Source organism: Oncorhynchus keta, chromosome 13 (assembly GCF_023373465.1).
Source record: "Oncorhynchus keta strain PuntledgeMale-10-30-2019 chromosome 13, Oket_V2, whole genome shotgun sequence".
Taxonomy (NCBI): Eukaryota; Metazoa; Chordata; class Actinopteri; order Salmoniformes; family Salmonidae; genus Oncorhynchus; species Oncorhynchus keta.
The window spans coordinates 5,499,772-5,518,142 of NC_068433.1; the positions used below are offsets into that span (position 1 = coordinate 5,499,772).

Consider the following 18,371-nt stretch of genomic DNA (forward strand, 5'->3'; position numbering starts at 1 on the left):
AGCACACAGCCATGCAATCTCCATAGACAAACATTGGCAGTAGAATGGGCCGTACTGAAGAGCTCAGTGACTTTCGAAGTGTCACCGTCACAGGACGCCACCTTTCCAAGGAGTCAGTTCGTCAAATATCTGCCTTGCTAGAGCTGCCCCGGTCACCTGTAAATACTGTTATTGTGAAGTGGAAACATCTAAGAGCAACAACAGCTCAGCCGCGAAGCACGTAAAAATAATCTGTACTCTGTTGCAACACTCACAAACTGCCTTTGGAAGTGACGTCACCACAAAAACTGTTGGTCGGGAGCTTCATAGAAGGGGTTGCCAAGCGTCGGCTGGAGTGGTGTAAAGTGGTGTAAAGTGGTGTAAAGTGGTGTAAAGCTACCTGCCCCAATAGTCCCAACTGTAAAGTTTGGTGGAGGAGGAATAATGGTCTGGGGCTGTTTTTCATGGTTCGGGCTAGACCCCTTAGTTCCAGTGAAGGGAAATCTTAATGCTACAGCATACAATGACATTCTAGATGATTCTGTGCTTCCAACTTTATGGCAACAGTTTGGGGAAGGCCCTTTCCTGTTTCAGCATGACAATGCACCCGTGCACAAAGCGAGGTCCATAGACAAATGGTTTGTCGAAATCGGTGTGGAAGAACATGACTGGTCTGCACAGAGCCCTGACCTCATCCCATCGAACACCTTTGGTATGAATTGGAACGCCGACTGCGATGCAATCCTAATCGCCCAACATCAGTGCCCGACCTCACTAATGCTCTTTGTGGTTGAATGGAAGCAAGTCCCCACAGCAATGTTCCAGCATCTAGTGGAAAACCTTCCCAGAAGAGTGGAGGCTGTTATAGCAGCAATGTTCCAACATCTAGTGGAAAGCCTTCCCAGAAGAGTGGAGGCTGTTATAGCAGCAATGTTCCAACATCTAGTGGAAAGCCTTCCCAGAAGAGTGGAGGCTGTTATAGCAGCAATGTTCCAACATCTAGTGGAAAGCCTTCCCAGAAGAGTGGAGGCTGTTATAGCAGCAATGTTCCTACATCTAGTGGAGAGCCTTCCCAGAACAGTGGAGGCTGTTATAGCAGCAATGTTCCTACATCTAGTGGAAAGCCTTCCCAGAAGAGTGGAGGCTGTTATGGCAGCAATGTTCCAACATCTAGTGGAAAGCCTTCCCAGAAGAGTGGAGGCTGTTATAGCAGCAATGTTCCAACATCTAGTGGAGAGCCTTCCCAGAAGAGTGGAGGCTGTTATAGCAGCAATGTTCCAACATCTAGTGGAAAGCCTTCCCAGAAGAGTGGAGGCTGTTATAGCAGCAATGTTCCAACATCTAGTGGAAAGCCTTCCCAGAAGAGTGGAGGCTGTTATAGCAGCAATGTTCCAACATCTAGTGGAAAGCCTTCCCAGAAGAGTGGAGGCTGTTATAGCAGCAATGTTCCAACATCTAGTGGAAAGCCTTCCCAGAAGAGTGGAGGCTGTTATAGCAGCAATGTTCCAACATCTAGTGGAAAGCCTTCCCAGAAGAGTGGAGGCTGTTATAGCAGCAATGTTCCAACATCTAGTGGAAAGCCTTCCCAGAAGAGTGGAGGCTGTTATAGCAGCAATGTTCCAACATCTAGTGGAAAGCCTTCCCAGAAGAGTGGAGGCTGTTATGGCAGCAATGTTCCTACATCTAGTGGAGAGCCTTCCCAGAAGAGTGGAGGCTGTTATAGCAGCAATATTCCTACATCTAGTGGAAAGCCTTCCCAGAAGAGTGGAGGCTGTTATAGCAGCAATGTTCCAACATCTAGTGGAGAGCCTTCCCAGAAGAGTGGAGGCTGTTATAGCAGCAATGTTCCAACATCTAGTGGAAAGCCTTCCCAGAAGAGTGGAGGCTGTTATAGCAGCAATGTTCCAACATCTAGTGGAAAGCCTTCCCAGAAGAGTGGAGGCTGTTATGGCAGCAATGTTCCTACATCTAGTGGAGAGCCTTCCCAGAAGAGTGGAGGCTGTTATAGCAGCAATGTTCCAACATCTAGTGGAAAGCCTTCCCAGAAGAGTGGAGGCTGTTATAGCAGCAATGTTCCAACATCTAGTGGAAAGCCTTCCCAGAAGAGTGGAGGCTGTTATAGCAGCAACGTTCCTACATCAAGTGGAAAGCATTCCCAGAAGAGTGGAGGCTGTTTTAGCAGCAATGTTCCAACATCTAGTGGAAAGCCTTCCCAGAAGAGTGGAGGCTGTTATAGCAGCAATGTTCCAACATCTTGTGGAAAGCCTTCCCAGAAGAATGGAGGCTGTTATAGCAGCAATGTTCCAACATCTAGTGGAAAGCCTTCCCAGAAGTGTGGAGGCTGTTATAGCAGCAATGTTCCAACATCTTGTGGAAAGCCTTCCCAGAAGAATGGAGGCTGTTATAGCAGCAATGTTCCAACATCTAGTGGAAAGCCTTCCCAGAAGAGTGGAGGCTGTTATAGCAGCAATGTTCCAACATCTAGTGGAAAGCCTTCCCAGAAGAGTGGAGGCTGTTATAGCAGCAATGTACCAACATCTAGTGGAAAGCCTTCCCAGAAGAGTGGAGGCTGTTATAGCAGCAATGTACCAACATCTAGTGGAAAGCCTTCCCAGAAGAGTGGAGGCTGTTATAGCAGCAATGTTCCTACATCTAGTGGAAAGCCTTTCCAGAAGAGTGGAGGCTGTAATAGCAGCAAAGGGATGGGGGCACCAACTCCATATTAATGCCCATGGTTTTGGAATGAGATGTTTGACGAGCAGTTGGCCATGTAGACAATAAGTATGAACAGGTGGTGGGTCAATGTCTTTATTTCCCCAGTGCCAGCTGCTGTAGATCAATGGCTCTCAACCCCTTTGTGTCTCCAGCAGCAGGGTTGAGAACCCACTGCTGTAGATAAGGGGAGTTTGTCTGCAGTCTGCCTAAAAAGTGCTTACTTCCACTGGATCAGAGAGAGAGAGAGAGAGAGAGAGAGAGAGAGAGAGAGAGAGAGAGAGAGAGAGAGAGAGAGAGAGAGAGAGAGAGAGAGAGAGAGAGAGAGAGAGAGAGAGAGAGAGAGAGAGAGAGAGAGAGAGAGAGAGAGAGAGAGAGAGAGAGGCACAGAGACACAGAGACGCAGAGAGAGGAGATATATATATATATATGTATGTGTGCATCAGGTTTATTCTTCAGTTACCAGTTGACCAGATGGTGAGTGTATGTGTGTGAGGTGGTCAGATAAAGAGAAACCAGCAGGTTTAAACCATCTGGGAAAAGGACTCCCATGGTTAACTTTACAATAGGTCTTATAACAAAATCAAAACACCATCATCTTAATATATTTTTTTTATGTACATTCATTCATACAACATGTATTTATATAACATTTAGATAGTAAATTAGGAGTTATTTGAGAGAGTGGACAGTCTCTAACATGGCTACCAGTTTGGCCTACTGTTGATGCTGCAACTGGCTCTGCCACCTGTGACTGCTCTGGACTGGCTCCTCACAGAGCCACCATGTCTGTCTGTTTCCTTCTTCTCTGGCCCACACTGCTGGTTTCATAGAGCCACCGTGTCTGTCTGTTTCCTTCTTCTCTGGCCCACACTGCTCTGCCACCTGTGACTGGTCTGGACTGGCTCCTCACAGAGCCACCATGTCTGTCTGTTTCCTTCTTCTCTGGTCCACACTGCTGGTTTCACAGAGCCACCATGTCTGTCTGTTTCCTTCTTCTCTGGCCCACACTGCTGGCTCTCTTCATCTGGTACACCACCTCAGCTGCCTCATCAGAGAGGGCCTGGGAGCAAACACAGGGAGCGGGGTCAGGTGTGTGTGTGTGTGTGTGTGTGGACTAGACTTACGTTTACGGGAATAGACTCAGAGGCCTCTAGGTCCTTGGTCTTGCTCTCGTCTTGGAGAAATTGAGAGAGAGGGCATGACAGAAAGATATTCCACAATAGATTTAGCACAGTGACACAATGAGGATATCCTAATTTGTGTAGTAGGAGGTATTTCTCTCCTGAGGCAAATGTCTCTCTTTCATTCTCTCTATCAATGTCTTGAAAACTATCCTTTTGCCTCAGGAAGTTCGATAATTCTGTGAAAGAGCAAGAGAGAGAGAGAGAGAGTGATAGAGAGACGGAGTTTGATTGATTTAATTTATTGATTGTTTGATCGATTAAAGGTCCAATGCAACTGTTTTTATCTCAATATAATTTCTGGGTTCTGTGATTGTTTTAAATCTAAAATGTAAATAAAAATAGCAAAAAGCAATTTCTCAAGCAAGAATTTAGTTAGGACTCTGTGGGAGTGGTCTGAGTGGGGAGGGGAAAACTGAAAATGAGCTGTTATCGGCAGAGCGGTTTGGAACTCTCTTTCTTATTGGTCTATTAAAGCGGAACGGACAGTATTTTAGAAACATTAAATCAAATTAAAATCTGTTCATTTTACAACCCCAGGAAAAATATGACATAACAAGAAAAATAATCTAACTGGAGAGCACTAAAATATGGTCATTTTCACATTTCTGAAATTCTTAGAATGTTTGGGGATTACATATTCTAAGAAATATGTGCAAAATCTATTGCAATATCGAGTGGGAAAGCAATTCTATACCAATATAGAGTGGGAAAGCGATTCTATACCAATATAAAGTGGGAAAGCGATTCTATACCAATATAGAGTGGGAAAGCGATTCTATACCAATATAAAGTGGGAAACCGATTCTATAGCAATATAGAGTGGGAAAGCGATTCTATATCAATATAGAGTGGGAAAGCGATTCTATACCAATATAGAGTGGGAAAGCAATTCTATACCAATATAGAGTGGGAAAGCGATTCTATACCAATATAGAGTGGGAAAGCGATTCTATACCAATATAGAGTGGGAAACCGATTCTATACCAATATAGAGTGGGAAAGCGATTCTATATCAATATAGAGTGGGAAAGCGATTCTATACCAATATAGAGTGGGAAAGCAATTCTATACCAATATAGAGTGGGAAAGCGATTCTATACCAATATAGAGTGGGAAAGCGATTCTATACCAATATAGAGTGGGAAAGCGATTCTATACCAATGTAGAGTGGGAAAGCAATTCTATACCAATATAGAGTGGGAAAGCGATTCTATACCAATATAGAGTGGGAAAGCGTAATTTGTGTAATTAATAGATACTACAGTAAATAAAAGCTAATAAAAACATCTGTCTCGTCCAGGACTGGAGTCTACGCAGACCACGTGCACCACAGCCAATCAGAGCTACAGTAGGCCTTTATGCAAATAATGCCATTTGCCACACAGGTCTAGCATCATTCACAATGGCCTGGACTGTGTGTTTACAGGAAGTCCTTCTGTAGCTCAGTTGGTAGAGCATGGCGCTTGTAACGCCAGGGTAGTGGGTTCGATTCCCGGGACCACCCATACTTAGAATGTATGCACACATGACTGTAAGTCGCTTTGGATAAAAGCGTCTGCTAAATGGCATATATTATTATTATTATATTAAGTAGGTCCTGTCAAAATACACTTGAATGGATTTCTGCAAATATGTAAAGACCACGGTAGTCTTCTTATTTTGGGGAATTTTACAGTCCTGTTGATCAAACAACCATGAAAAGGTAGGCTCTCTCTCCCTCAGTGGTCCTTCTGTAGCTCAGTTGGTAGAGCATGGCGCTTGTAACGCCAGGGTAGTGGGTTCAATTCCCGGGACCACCCATACGTAGAATGTATGCACACATGACTGTAAGTCTCTTTGGATAAAAGCGTCTGCTAAATGGCATATATAGGCTAAATACCATATACACATATACACAATAACAACAAGATCAACAACTAATGCTAGCCAGAACAAGATGAGCTAAAATCTAATGAAGAAACATTAGATAAACCCTCTCAAACGTTTTCAGTTAGTTGGCCGTTAAAATCGCACTGATAAACGACGGGGAATTAGTAGCCTCCTCGTCCTTCTGCCTCTTGCCTGCTAATGCACGCTTGTCCCAACCAAGCACCCAAGCTAACTGGCTAAAGTTGGCTAGCTTGTTAGCTACTTCCAGACATAAATGAGAACACCTCACTCTGACCATTTTATTCGCCGTAGCAGAGCTGGTTAGGATGTTTACATGTTTTCTAAGAGCATCCGTGACTAACTATTCCTTTCTTTTGTCTACGTTTACAGACACCGGTCATATGTAGCGGGTTGGTAAATGCATCAGTTATTCTGCACTCTGGCACACTCAGACGAGAGTGCTCTGAAATCGGAGTAGATAGCCAGAGTGAATTTGCTAAAGCAAGAGATGTGCTAACTAAATAACAGTCGTTCAAGTTCTTGCATCTCTAGCTGTGTAAAGCAACTGAAAAATGATATGAGTGGGGAAAAGGCACTCACATCTTTCCAATGGCACTCACATCTTTCCAATGGCACTCACATCTTTCAATGGCACTCACATCTTTCCAATGGCACTCACATCTTCCAATGGCACTCACATCTTTCCAATGGCACTCACATCTTTCCAATGGCACTCACATCTTTCCAATGGCACTCACATCTTTCCAATGGCACTCACATCTTTCAATGGCACTCACATCTTCCAATGGCACTCACATCTTTCCAATGGCACTCACATCTTTCAATGGCACTCACATCTTTCCAATGGCACTCACATCTTTCCAATGGCACTCACATCTTCCAATGGCACTCACATCTTTCCAATGGCACTCACATCTTTCCAATGGCACTCACATCTTCCAATGGCACTCACATCTTTCCAATGGCACTCACATCTTTCCAATGGCACTCACATCTTTCCAATGGCACTCACATCTTTCCAATGGCACTCACATCTTTCCAATGGCACTCACATCTTTCCAATGGCACTCACATCTTTCCAATGGCACTCACATCTTTCCAATGGCACTCACATCTTCCAATTGCATGACATGCCATCCTGCTAGCAGCTAGCTATCTAGTTAACGTTAGGCTCCGTGTTTTTAACTTCCGACACAAATAGATATGGTATTTAGCCTATTAGCCACGTTATGATTGACTTGTGATCATTGCACTTTGCCAGTTTGATTGTATTGACATTCCCGGCCTTAGTTACATTTGTCCGTTTTTGCCCAAAATATTGACTCATTGAAACTGAAACATTGAAACTGAAACACTGCATTCCGATTGGGGTCAGCAAACAATGTACCAGGCCAGCTGTGATTTACAACCTGATAGCAACATTTTTTGGACTACCAAGAAATGTATTGGTGAATTATATTAATCATGCATTGAACTATATCCAACAATGCCTTAGTGAACGTCATGGAGTGTTGAGTCACATCGAATCAATTGTTTAGTTTGTTCTGTAGCAATAACTGGGAATGTGATATTTTTGACTGATATTATGATTGTCTGTTTGTTTCATATCTGTAAAGTAGTTAAAACACTGTCAGTTCCACAAGGATCATATCACTTCCACCTTACCTGACACCCTAGACCCACTTGTATATCGCCCCAATAGATCCACAGATGCAATACACTGCCCTATCCCATCTGGACATGAGGAATACCTATGTAAGAATACTGTTCATTAACTACAGCTCAGCATTCAACATCATAGTACCCTCCAAGCTCATCATCAAGCTCGGGGCCCTGCGTCTGAACCCCACCCTGTGCAACTGGGTCCTGGACTTCCTGACGGGCCGCCCCTAGATGGTGAAGGTAGGAAACAACACGCTGATCCTCAACACAGGGGCCCCACAAGGGTGCGTGCTCAGCCCCCTTCTGTACTCCCTGTTCACCCATGATTGCTCGACTCCAACTCAATCATCAAGTTTGCAGACGACACAACAGTAGTATGCCTGATTACCAACAATGACGAGACAGGCTACGGGGAGGAGGTGAGGGCCCTGGCGGAGTGGTGCCAGGAAAATAACCCTCAACAAAATGAAGGAGCTGATCGTGGACTTCAGGGAAACAGCAGAGGGAGCACGTCCTTATCCACATCGACGGGACCGTAGTGGAGTAGGTGAAAAGCTTCAAGTTCCTCAGAGTCACTGACAATCTGAAATCGCGCAATTGAAAGTATTCTGTCGGGCTGTATCACCGCTTGGTACGGCGACTGCAGGATTCTGCAGAGGGTGGCACGGTCTGCCCAATGCATCACTGGCCCCCCAGGACCCATCTACAGCACCTGATGTCACAGGAAGGCCAAACAGATCATCAAGGACATCAACCACCCGAGCCACTGCCTGTTCACCTCGCTGTCATCCAGAAGGCGAGGTCAGTACAGGTGCATCAAAGCTGGGGCCGAGAGACTGAAAAACAGCTTCTCTCAAGGCCATCAGACTGTTAAATAGCCACCACTAGCTGGATACCACCCAATTACTCAACCCTGCACCTTAGAGGCTGCTGCCCCATATACATAGATATAGGGCCTTTAGACAGACAGACAGACAGACAGACAGACAGACAGACAGACAGACAGACAGACAGACAGACAGACAGACAGTCAGACCACCTGGGAGTCTGTGGTGAGGTTGTCACAGATGGTTGTCATGGTATCGATCCAGTTTCCGTAGATACTCTCCTCCTTTGGGTTGGACCTCCGCTCACTGGAGACAAGAGGTTATAGGGTTAACAAACAAACACACACACACACACACACACACACACACACACACACACACACACACACACACACACACACACACACACACACACACACACACACACACACACACACACACACACACACACACACACACACACAGTTGAAGTCAGTAGTTTACATACACTTAGGTTGGAGTCATTAAGACTTGTTTTTCAACCACTCCATACATTTCTTGCTAACAAACTATAGTTTTGCCAAGTCGGTTAGGACATCTACTTTGTGCATGACACAAGCAATTGTTTACAGACAGATTATTTCACTTATAATTCACTGTATCACAATTCCAGTAGGTCAGAAGTTTAAATACACTAAGTTGACTGTGCCTTTAAACAGCTTGGAAAATTCCAGAAAATGATGTCATGGCTTTAGAAGCTTCTGATAGGCTAATTGACATCATTTGAGTCAATTGGGGGTTTATCTGTGCATGTATTTCAAGGCCTACCTTCAAACTCAGTGCCTCTTTGCGTGACATCATGGGAAAATCAAAAGACATCAGCCAAGACCAAAGAAAAAAAATGGAAGACCTCCACAAGTCTGGTTCATCCTTGGAAGCAATTTCAAAATAACCTGAAAGGCCGCTCCACTGCTCTAAAAACCGACTACGGTTTGCAACTGCACATGGGGACAAGGATTGTACTTTTTGGAGAAATGTCCTCTGGTCTGATGAAACAAAAATATAACTTTTTGGCCATAATGACCGTTGTTATGTTTGGAGGAAAAAGGGGGAGGCTTGCAAGCTGAAGAACACCATCCCAACTGTGAAGCACGGGGGTGGCAGCATCATGTTGTGGGGGTGCTTTGCTGCAGGAGGGACTGGTGCACTTTACAAAATAGATGGCATCATGAGGTAGGGCAATTATGGGGATACATTGAAGCAACATCTCAAGACATCAGTTAGGAAGTTAAAGCTTGGTCGCAAATGGGTCTTACAACTGGACCATGACCCCAAGCATACTTCCAAAGTTGTGGCAAAATGGCTCAACGCAGTCTCTTAAGGACAACCAAGTCAAGGTATTGGAGGGGTCATCACAAAGCCCTGACCTCAATCCCATAGAAAATTTGTGGGTAGAACTGAAAAAGCGTTTGCGAGCAACGAGGCCTACCAACCTGACTCAGTTACACCAGCTCTGTCAGGAGGAATGGGCCAAAATGCACCCAACTTATTGTGGGAAGCTTGTGGAAGGCTACCCAAAACATTTGATCCAAGTTAAACAATTTAAAGGCAATGCTACCAAATACTAATCGTGTATGTTAACTTCAACTGTACATACTGTACAACTGGCCCTACATACATACATACATACATACATACATACATGCATACATACATACATACATACATACATACATACATACATACATACATACATACATACATACATACATACATACATACATACATACATACATACATACATACATACATACATACATACATACATACATACATACATACATCCCTACCTGATGTCTTTGAGCAGGTCTTGCTGTGCTCTGAGTTGTCTCTGTGCTTCGTGGACTCTTCCCTTCATAGTTAACCTGGCACACAGCTGGGCACAGTGGACCCCTAACACTGACATGTTCAGACTGCCTGCCCACACCCAGCTAGAGAGATGGAGAGGGGGACAGGAGGAGAGAGAGAGAAGGGGACGAGAGAGAGTGAAGGGGACAGGAGGAGAGAGAGAGAAGGGGACAGGAGGAGAGAGACAGAAGGGGACAGGAGGAGAGAGAGAGAAGGGGACAGGAGGAGAGAGAGAGAAGGGGACAGGAGGAGAGAGAGAAGGGGACAGGAGGAGAGAGAGAGGGGGACAGGAGGAGAGAGAGAAGGGGACAGGAGGAGAGAGAGAGGGGGACAGGAGGAGAGAGAGAGAAGGGGACAGGAGGAGAGAGAGAGAGGGGACAGGAGGAGAGAGAGAAGGGGACAGGAGGAGAGAGAGAGGGGGACAGGAGGAGAGAGAGAGAAGGGGACAGGAGGAGAGAGAGAAGGGGACAGGAGGAGAGAGAGAGGGGGACAGGAGGAGAGAGAGAGGGGGACAGGAGGAGAGAGAGAGAAGGGGACAGGAGGAGAGAGAGAGAAGGGGACAGGAGGAGAGAGAGAATGAGAGAGAGAGAAGGTTACAGGATGAGAGAGAGAGAATGAGAGAGAGAGAAGGGGACAGGAGGAGAGAGAGAGAAGGGGACAGGAGGAGAGAGAGAGAGGGGGACAGGAGGAGAGATAGAGAAGGGGACAGGACGAGAGAGAGAGAAGGGGACAGGAGGAGAGAGAGAGAAGGGGACAGGAGGAGAGAGAGAGAAGGGGACAGGAGGAGAGAGAGAGAGAGGGGACAGGAGGAGAGAGAGAGAGGGGGACAGGAGGAGAGAGAGAGAAGGGGACAGGAGGAGAGAGAGAGAAGGGGACAGGAGGAGAGAGAGAGAATGAGAGAGAGAGAAGGGGACAGGAGGAGAGAGAGAGAATGAGAGAGAGAGAAGGGGACAGGAGGAGAGAGAGAGAATGAGAGAGAGAGAAGGGGACAGGAGGAGAGAGAGAGAATGAGAGAGAGAGAAGGGGACAGGAGGAGAGAGAGAGAGAAGCGGGGGGGCATTTAGTGTGTGTGTCTGTGAGTGTGTTAGTCTGTGTGTGTGTGTTAGTCTGTGTGTGTGTGTGTGTGTGTTAGTCTGTGTGTGCGTTAGTCTGTGTGTGTGTGTGTGTGTGTCTGTGTGTGTGTTAGTCTGTGTGTGTGTGTTAGTCTGTGTGTGTGTGTGTTAGTCTGTGTGTGTGTGAGTCTGTGTGTGAGTCTGTGTGTGTGTGTTAGTCTGTGTGTGTGTGTGTGCGTGTGCGTGTGTGTGTGTGTGTGTGTGTGTGTGTGTGTGTGTGTGTGTGTGTGTGTGTGTGTGTGTGTGTGTGTGTGTGTGTGTGTGTGTTGTTACCTGCTGGTTGTAACCCGTCTCTGTTCAGTAATGATGCGTGTGACTTTCTGTTGATCTCTGGTGGTGAAGGACAGCTGTAGCTGGAACGGTAGTCTGTCTCTACGCATGAAACCTGTACAACACACACACACACACGAACGCATGCACACACACACACATAAAGTGACCGCTTAAGGAATCCTGGGAGAGGGTAGGCGTGTTCGTGTGCGAATCTAGGTGTGTGTGTGTGTTCACTCACTCTCTGTACTATCAGGCTTGCAGGCAAACTGAAAGGTGATCTCTACTCCTTCTGTTACGTTCCCTATATCCCTTACTAGACAGTGGTTACACTCCTCATAGGGAAAATACCTGGGGGGGACAGAGGGAAGGATGACAAATGTTTTCATGGCTGACATAAGAGCATTGAGTTTGTGAATGAAATCCAGACAAAGGTGTGGGTTTGTGTGTGATACTTCACCCTGAAAGAAGTCATGCTCACATGCCGTCAGCTGCTAGTAACGTTGCCCTGACGCCCGTCGCTAAGATGTTGTCGGCCAGAGCTGACTGGATCTCTGTTGCTACGGTACCAATGTTTACTATGTTTACCTGTTCAGGTGAAAGAGGAGAGGAGGAGAGAGAAACAGGAGGAGGAGGGGAGGGGAGGGGAGGGGAGAGAACAGGAGGAGGAGGAGAGAGAGGTGAGGGGAGAGAACAGGAGGAGGAGGAAGAGGGGGAGGAGATAGGTGAGGGGTGAGAACAGGAGAAGGGGGAGGAGGAGAGAGAGAGGTGAGGGGTGAGAACATGAGAAGGGGGAGGAGGAGAGAGAGAGAGGTGAGGGGCGAGAACAGGAGAAGGGGGAGGAGGAGAGAGAGAGGTGAGGGGAGAGAACAGGATGAAGAGAGAGAGGTGAGGGGAGAGAACAGGAGGAGGAGGAGGAGAGATAGAGATAGAGTAATAGGAGAGGAGAGGTGAGAGGAGAGGAGAGGTAATGTAATAAGAGAGGAGAGGTGAGAGGGGAGGTAAGGTAAGGTAATAGGAGAGGAGAGGTGAGAGTAGAGGAGAGGTAATGTAATACGAGAGGAGAGGTGAGAGGAGAGGTAAAGTAATAGGAGAGGAGAGGTGAGAGGAGAGGTAAGGTAATAGGAGAGGAGAGGTGAGAGGAGAGGTAAGGTAATAGGAGAAGAGAGGTGAGAGGAGAGGAGAGGTAAGGTAATAGGAGAGGAGAGGTGAGAGGAGAGGTAAGGTAATAGGAGAAGAGAGGTGAGAGTAGAGGAGAGGTAAGGTAATAGGAGAGGAGAGGTGAGAGGAGAGGTAAGGTAATAGGAGAGGAGAGGTGAGAGGAGAGGTAAGGTAATAGGAGAGGAGAGGTGAGAGGAGAGGTAAGGTAATAGGAGAAGAGAGGAGAGGAGAGGTAAGGTAATAGGAGAGGAGAGGTGAGAGGAGAGGTAAGGTAATAGGAGAGGAGAGGTGAGAGGAGAGGTAAGGTAATAAGAGAAGAGAGGTGAGAGGAGAGGTAAGGTAATAGGAGAGGAGAGGTGAGAGGAGAGGTAAGGTAATAGGAGAAGAGAGGTGAGAGGAGAGGAGAGGTAATGTAATAAGAGAGGATAGGTGAGAGGAGAGGTAAGGTAATGGGAGAGGAGAGGTGAGAGGAGATGTAAGGTAATAAGAGAAGAGAGGTGAGAGGAGAGGAGAGGTAATGTAATAAGAGAGGATAGGTGAGAGGAGAGGTAAGGTAATGGGAGAGGAGAGGTGAGAGGAGATGTAAGGTAATAAGAGAAGAGAGGTGAGAGGAGAGGTAAGGTAATAGGAGAAGAGAGGTGAGAGGAGAGGTAAGGTAATAGGAGAAGAGAGGTGAGAGGAGAGGTAAGGTAATAAGAGAAGAGAGGTGAGAGGAGAGGTAAGGTAATAGGAGAAGAGAGGTGAGAGGAGAGGAGAGGTAATGTAATAAGAGAGGATAGGTGAGAGGAGAGGTAAGGTAATGGGAGAGGAGAGGTGAGAGGAGAGGTAAGGTAATAAGAGAAGAGAGGTGAGAGGAGAGGTAAGGTAATAGGAGAAGAGAGGTGAGAGGAGAGGAGAGGTAATGTAATAAGAGAGGATAGGTGAGAGGAGAGGTAAGGTAATGGGAGAGGAGAGGTGAGAGGAGATGTAAGGTAATAGGAGAGGAGAGGTGAGAGGAGAGGAGAGGTAATGTAATAAGAGAGGATAGGTGAGAGGAGAGGTAAGGTAATAAGAGAAGAGAGGTGAGAGGAGAGGTAAGGTAATAGGAGAGGAGAGGTGAGAGGAGAGGAGAGGTAATGTAATAAGAGAGGATAGGTGAGAGGAGAGGTAAGGTAATAGGAGAGGAGAGGTGAGAGGAGAGGAGAGGTAATGTAATAAGAGAAGAGAGGTGAGAGGAGAGGTAATGTAATAAGAGAGGATAGGTGAGAGGAGAGGTAAGGTAATAGGAGAGGAGAGGTGAGAGGAGAGGAGAGGTAAGGTAATAAGAGAAGAGAGGTGAGAGGAGAGGTAAGGTAATAGGAGAGGAGAGGTGAGAGGAGAGGAGAGGTAATGTAATAAGAGAGGATAGGTGAGAGGAGAGGTAAGGTAATAGGAGAGGAGAGGTGAGAGGAGAGGTAAGGTAATAGGAGAGGAGAGGTGAGAGGAGAGGAGAGGTAATGTAATAAGAGAGGATAGGTGAGAGGAGAGGTAAGGTAATAGGAGAGGTAAGAGGAGGGTTAAGGTAATAGGAGAAGTAAGAGGAGAGGTAATAGGAGAGGTGAGAGGAGAGGAGGTAAGGTAATGGGAGAGGAGAGGTGAGAGGAGATGTAAGGTAATAGGAGAGGAGAGGTGAGAGGAGAGGTAAGGTAATAGGAGAGGAGAGGTGAGAGGAGATGTAAGGTAATAGGAGAGGTAAGAGGAGGGTTAAGGTAATAGGAGAAGTAAGAGGAGAGGTAATAGGAGAGGTGAGAGGAGAGGAGAGGTAAGGTAATGGGAGAGGAGAGGTGAGAGGAGATGTAAGGTAATAGGAGAGGAGAGGTGAGAGGAGAGGTAAGGTAATAGGAGAGGAGAGGTGAGAGGAGATGTAAGGTAATAGGAGAGGTAAGAGGAGGGTTAAGGTAATAGGAGAAGTAAGAGGAGAGGTAATAGGAGAGGTGAGAGGAGAGGAGAGGTAAGGTAATAGGAGAGGAGAGGTGAGAGGAGAGGAGAGGTAAGGTAATAGGAGAGGAGAGGTAAGGTAATAGGAGAGGTAAGAGGAGGGTTAAGGTAATAGGAGAAGTAAGAGGAGAGGTAATAGGAGAGGTGAGAGGAGAGGAGAGGTAAGGTAATAGGAGAGGAGAGGTGAGAGGAGAGGTAAGGTAATAGGAGAGGAGATGTGAGAGGAGATGTAAGGTAATAGGAGAGGAGAGGTGAGAGGAGAGGAGAGGTAATAGGAGAGGTGAGAGGAGAGGAGAGGTAAGGTAATAGAAGAGGTGAGAGGAGAGGTAAGGTAATAGGAGAGGAGAGGAGAGGTGAGAGGAGAGGTAAGGTAATAGGAGAGGTGAGGTAAGGTAATAGGAGAGGTAAGAGGAGAGGTAATAGGAGAGGAGATGAGATGAGATGAGAGGAGAGGAGAGGAGAGGAGATGTAAGATGAGAGGAGAGGAGAGGAGAGGTGAGAGTAGAGGAGAGGTAAGGTAATAGGAGAGGAGAGGTGAGAGGAGATGTAAGGTAAGGTAAGGTAATAGGAGAGGAGAGGTGAGAGGAGATGTAAGGTAATAGGAGAGGAGAGGTGAATCAGGGAATCGCCCGCAGCAAGAGCAACATCATTGATATATACAGAGAAAAGAGTCGGCCCGAGAATTGAACCCTGTGGCACCCCCATAGAGACTGCCAGAGGACCGGACAGCATGCCCTCCGATTTGACACACTGAACTCTGTCTGCAAAGTAATTGGTGAACCAGGCAAGGCAGTCATCCGAAAAACCGAGGCTACTGAGTCTGCCGATAAGAATATGGTGATTGACAGAGTCAAAAGCCTTGGCAAGGTCGATGAAGACGGGTAAGAGGAGAGGAGAGGAGAGGTAATAGGAGAGCAGAGGTGATAGGAGAGGTAAGAGGAGAGGTGAGAGGAGAGGAGAGGTGATAGGAGAGGTAAGAGGAGAGGTGAGGTAATACGATAGGTAAGGTAATAGGAGAGAAAAGGTAATAGGAGAGGTAAGGTAAGGTAATAGGAGAGGAGAGGTAATAGGAGAGGTAATAGGAGAGGAGCGGTGATAGGAGAGGTAAGAGGAGAGGTGAGAGGATAGGTAAGAGGAGAGGTAATAGGAGATGTAAGGTAATAGGATAGGTAAGGTAATAGGAGAGGAGAGGTAATAGGAGTGGTAAGGTAATAGGAGAGGAGAGGTAATAGGAGAGGTAATGGGAGAGGTAAGGTAAGAGGAGAGGTAATAGGAGAGGAGAGGTAATAGGAGAGGTAATAGGAGAGGTAATGGGAGAGGTAAGGTAATAGGAGAGGAGAGGTAAGATGAGAGGAGAGGAGAGGTAATAGGAGAGGAGAGGTAAGAGGATAGGAGAGGGTCTGTGTGTCTCACCCTTCCTCCAGTCTGGTCAGCCAGTAGTCCCACCTCAGCCAACCTGCAGTCTGTGCCCTCAAAGGTCATCACTGAAACTATCACACTGCAGAAACAGAAAATACATGACAGATCAATCATCACCCTGCAGAGTGAAGGAATACACAGTCAACCTGAGGAGTTTTGTGATAAGCTATTGGATGTTTGGACGTGCGTCGTACTTTGGTGTGCATGGAGGTTTTTGGACGTACACTAACCCTCTGTTAGCTAGGTAGGGGGTACACTAACCCTCTGTTAGCTAGTTAGGGGGTACACTAACCCTCTGTTAGCTAGTTAGGGGGTACACTAGCCCTCTGTTAGCTAGTTAGGGGGTACACTAACCCTCTGTTAGCTAGTTAGGGGGTACACTAGCCCTCTGTTAGCTAGTTAGGGGGTACACTAGCCCTCTGTTAGCTAGTTAGGGGGTACACTAACCCTCTGTTAGCTAGTTAGGGGGTACACTAGCCCTCTGTTAGCTAGTTAGGGGGTACACTAACCCTCTGTTAGCTAGTTAGGGGGTACACTAACCCTCTGTTAGCTAGTTAGGGGGTACACTAGCCCTCTGTTAGCTAGTTAGGGGGTACACTAGCCCTCTGTTAGCTAGTTAGGGGGTACACTAACCCTCTGTTAGCTAGTTAGGGGGTACACTAACCCTCTGTTAGCTAGTTAGGGGGTACACTAACCCTCTGTTAGCTAGTTAGGGGGTACACTAACCCTCTGTTAGCTAGTTAGGGGGTACACTAGCCCTCTGTTAGCTAGTTAGGGGGTACACTAGCCCTCTGTTAGCAAGTTAGGGGGTACACTAGCCCTCTGTTAGCTAGTTAGGGGGTACACTAACCCTCTGTTAGCTAGTTAGGGGGTACACTAACCCTCTGTTAGCTAGTTAGGGGGTACACTAACCCTCTGTTAGCTAGTTAGGGGGTACACTAACCCTCTGTTAGTTAGTTAGGGGGTACACTAACCCTCTGTTAACTAGTTAGGGGGTACACTAACCCTCTGTTAGCTAGTTAGGGGGTACACTAACCCTCTGTTAGCTAGTTAGGGGGTACACTAGTTAGGGGGTACACTAGTTAGAGGGTACACTAACCCTCTGTTAGCTAGTTAGGGGGTACACTAACCCTCTGTTAGTTAGTTAGGGGGTACACTAACCCTCTGTTAGCTAGTTAGGGGGTACACTAACCCTCTGTTAGCTAGTTAGGGGGTACAATAACCCTCTGTTAGCTAGTTAGGGGTACACTAGTTAGGGGTACACTAGTTAGGGGGTACACTAGTTAGGGGTACACTAACCCTCTGTTAGCTAGTTAGGGGTACACTAACCCTCTGTTAGCTAGTTAGGGGTACACTAACCCTCTGTTAGCTAGTTAGGGGTACACTAACCCTCTGTTAGTTAGTTAGGGGTACACTAACCCTCTGTTAACTAGTTAGGGGTACACTAACCCTCTGTTAGCTAGTTAGGGGGTACACTAACCCTCTGTTAGCTAGTTAGGGGGTACACTAGTTAGGGGGTACACTAGTTAGAGGGTACACTAACCCTCTGTTAGCTAGTTAGGGGGTACACTAACCCTCTGTTAGTTAGTTAGGGGGTACACTAACCCTCTGTTAGCTAGTTAGGGGGTACACTAACCCTCTGTTAGCTAGTTAGGGGGTACAATAACCCTCTGTTAGCTAGTTAGGGGGTACACTAGTTAGGGGGTACACTAGTTAGGGGGTACACTAGTTAGGGGGTACACTAACCCTCTGTTAGCTAGTTAGGGGGTACACTAACCCTCTGTTAGCTAGTTAGGGGGTACACTAACCCTCTGTTAGCTAGTTAGGGGGTACACTAACCCTCTGTTAGCTAGTTAGGGGGTACACTAACCCTCTGTTAGCTAGTTAGGGGGTACACTAACCCTCTGTTAGCTAGTTAGGGGGTACACTAACCCTCTGTTAGCTAGTTAGGGGGTACACTAACCCTCTGTTAGCTCGTTAGGGGGTACACTAAGCCTCTGTTAGCTAGTTAGGGGATACACTAACCCTCTGTTAGCTAGTTAGGGGGTACACTAACCCTCTGTTAGCTAGTTAGGGGGTACACTAACCCTCTGTTAGCTCGTTAGGGGGTACACTAAGCCTCTGTTAGCTAGTTAGGGGATACACTAACCCTCTGTTAGCTAGTTAGGGGGTACACTAACCCTTTGTTAGCTGCCTCGTTGGCTAGCTGTCTGTAGAAGTAAGGTGACTGGGTGGAGGAGAAAGGGGCGGGACTCTCCTCCATCTCACCCAATCCGATGTTAGCTCGCCCGTCTGTACACAAGATCACC

General features: G+C 46.7%; 1 protein-coding gene and 1 long non-coding RNA gene across 14 annotated transcripts in view; one reads left to right on the forward strand and one right to left on the reverse strand.

The window, feature by feature from the left end:
• Nucleotides 1–3,274: 3,274 nt before the first annotated feature.
• The window catches only part of LOC118392615 (circularly permutated Ras protein 1-like), a 33,476-nt gene continuing 18,379 nt past the window's right edge, over nucleotides 3,275–18,371 (reverse strand). For both annotated transcript variants that reach the window (XM_052459186.1, XM_052459187.1), the window contains 8 exons: nucleotides 18,243–18,370; nucleotides 16,057–16,141; nucleotides 12,008–12,114; nucleotides 11,768–11,877; nucleotides 11,530–11,641; nucleotides 10,087–10,227; nucleotides 8,470–8,563; nucleotides 3,275–3,754 (listed from right to left, as the gene is read on the reverse strand). In XM_052459186.1, coding sequence (XP_052315146.1) covers nucleotides 3,656–3,754; nucleotides 8,470–8,563; nucleotides 10,087–10,227; nucleotides 11,530–11,641; nucleotides 11,768–11,877; nucleotides 12,008–12,114; nucleotides 16,057–16,141; nucleotides 18,243–18,370 — 876 coding nt within the window. In that variant the 3' untranslated portion in view covers nucleotides 3,275–3,655. The remainder of the gene's footprint in view (nucleotides 3,755–8,469; nucleotides 8,564–10,086; nucleotides 10,228–11,529; nucleotides 11,642–11,767; nucleotides 11,878–12,007; nucleotides 12,115–16,056; nucleotides 16,142–18,242; nucleotide 18,371) is intronic.
• On the forward strand, nucleotides 12,123–16,044 carry LOC127906656 (uncharacterized). 12 transcript variants are annotated; one of them, XR_008062252.1, is made up of 5 exons: nucleotides 12,123–13,009; nucleotides 13,044–13,653; nucleotides 13,980–14,193; nucleotides 14,279–14,380; nucleotides 14,718–16,044. It is a non-coding gene; the product is annotated as an uncharacterized LOC127906656 (long non-coding RNA). The 12 variants fall into 12 exon arrangements; XR_008062254.1 differs by lacking the exons at nucleotides 13,980–14,193; nucleotides 14,279–14,380 and adding an exon at nucleotides 13,749–13,833 and having other exon boundaries at nucleotides 13,044–13,714; nucleotides 14,468–16,044; XR_008062247.1 differs by lacking the exon at nucleotides 14,279–14,380 and having other exon boundaries at nucleotides 13,044–13,714; nucleotides 14,002–14,193; nucleotides 14,468–16,044.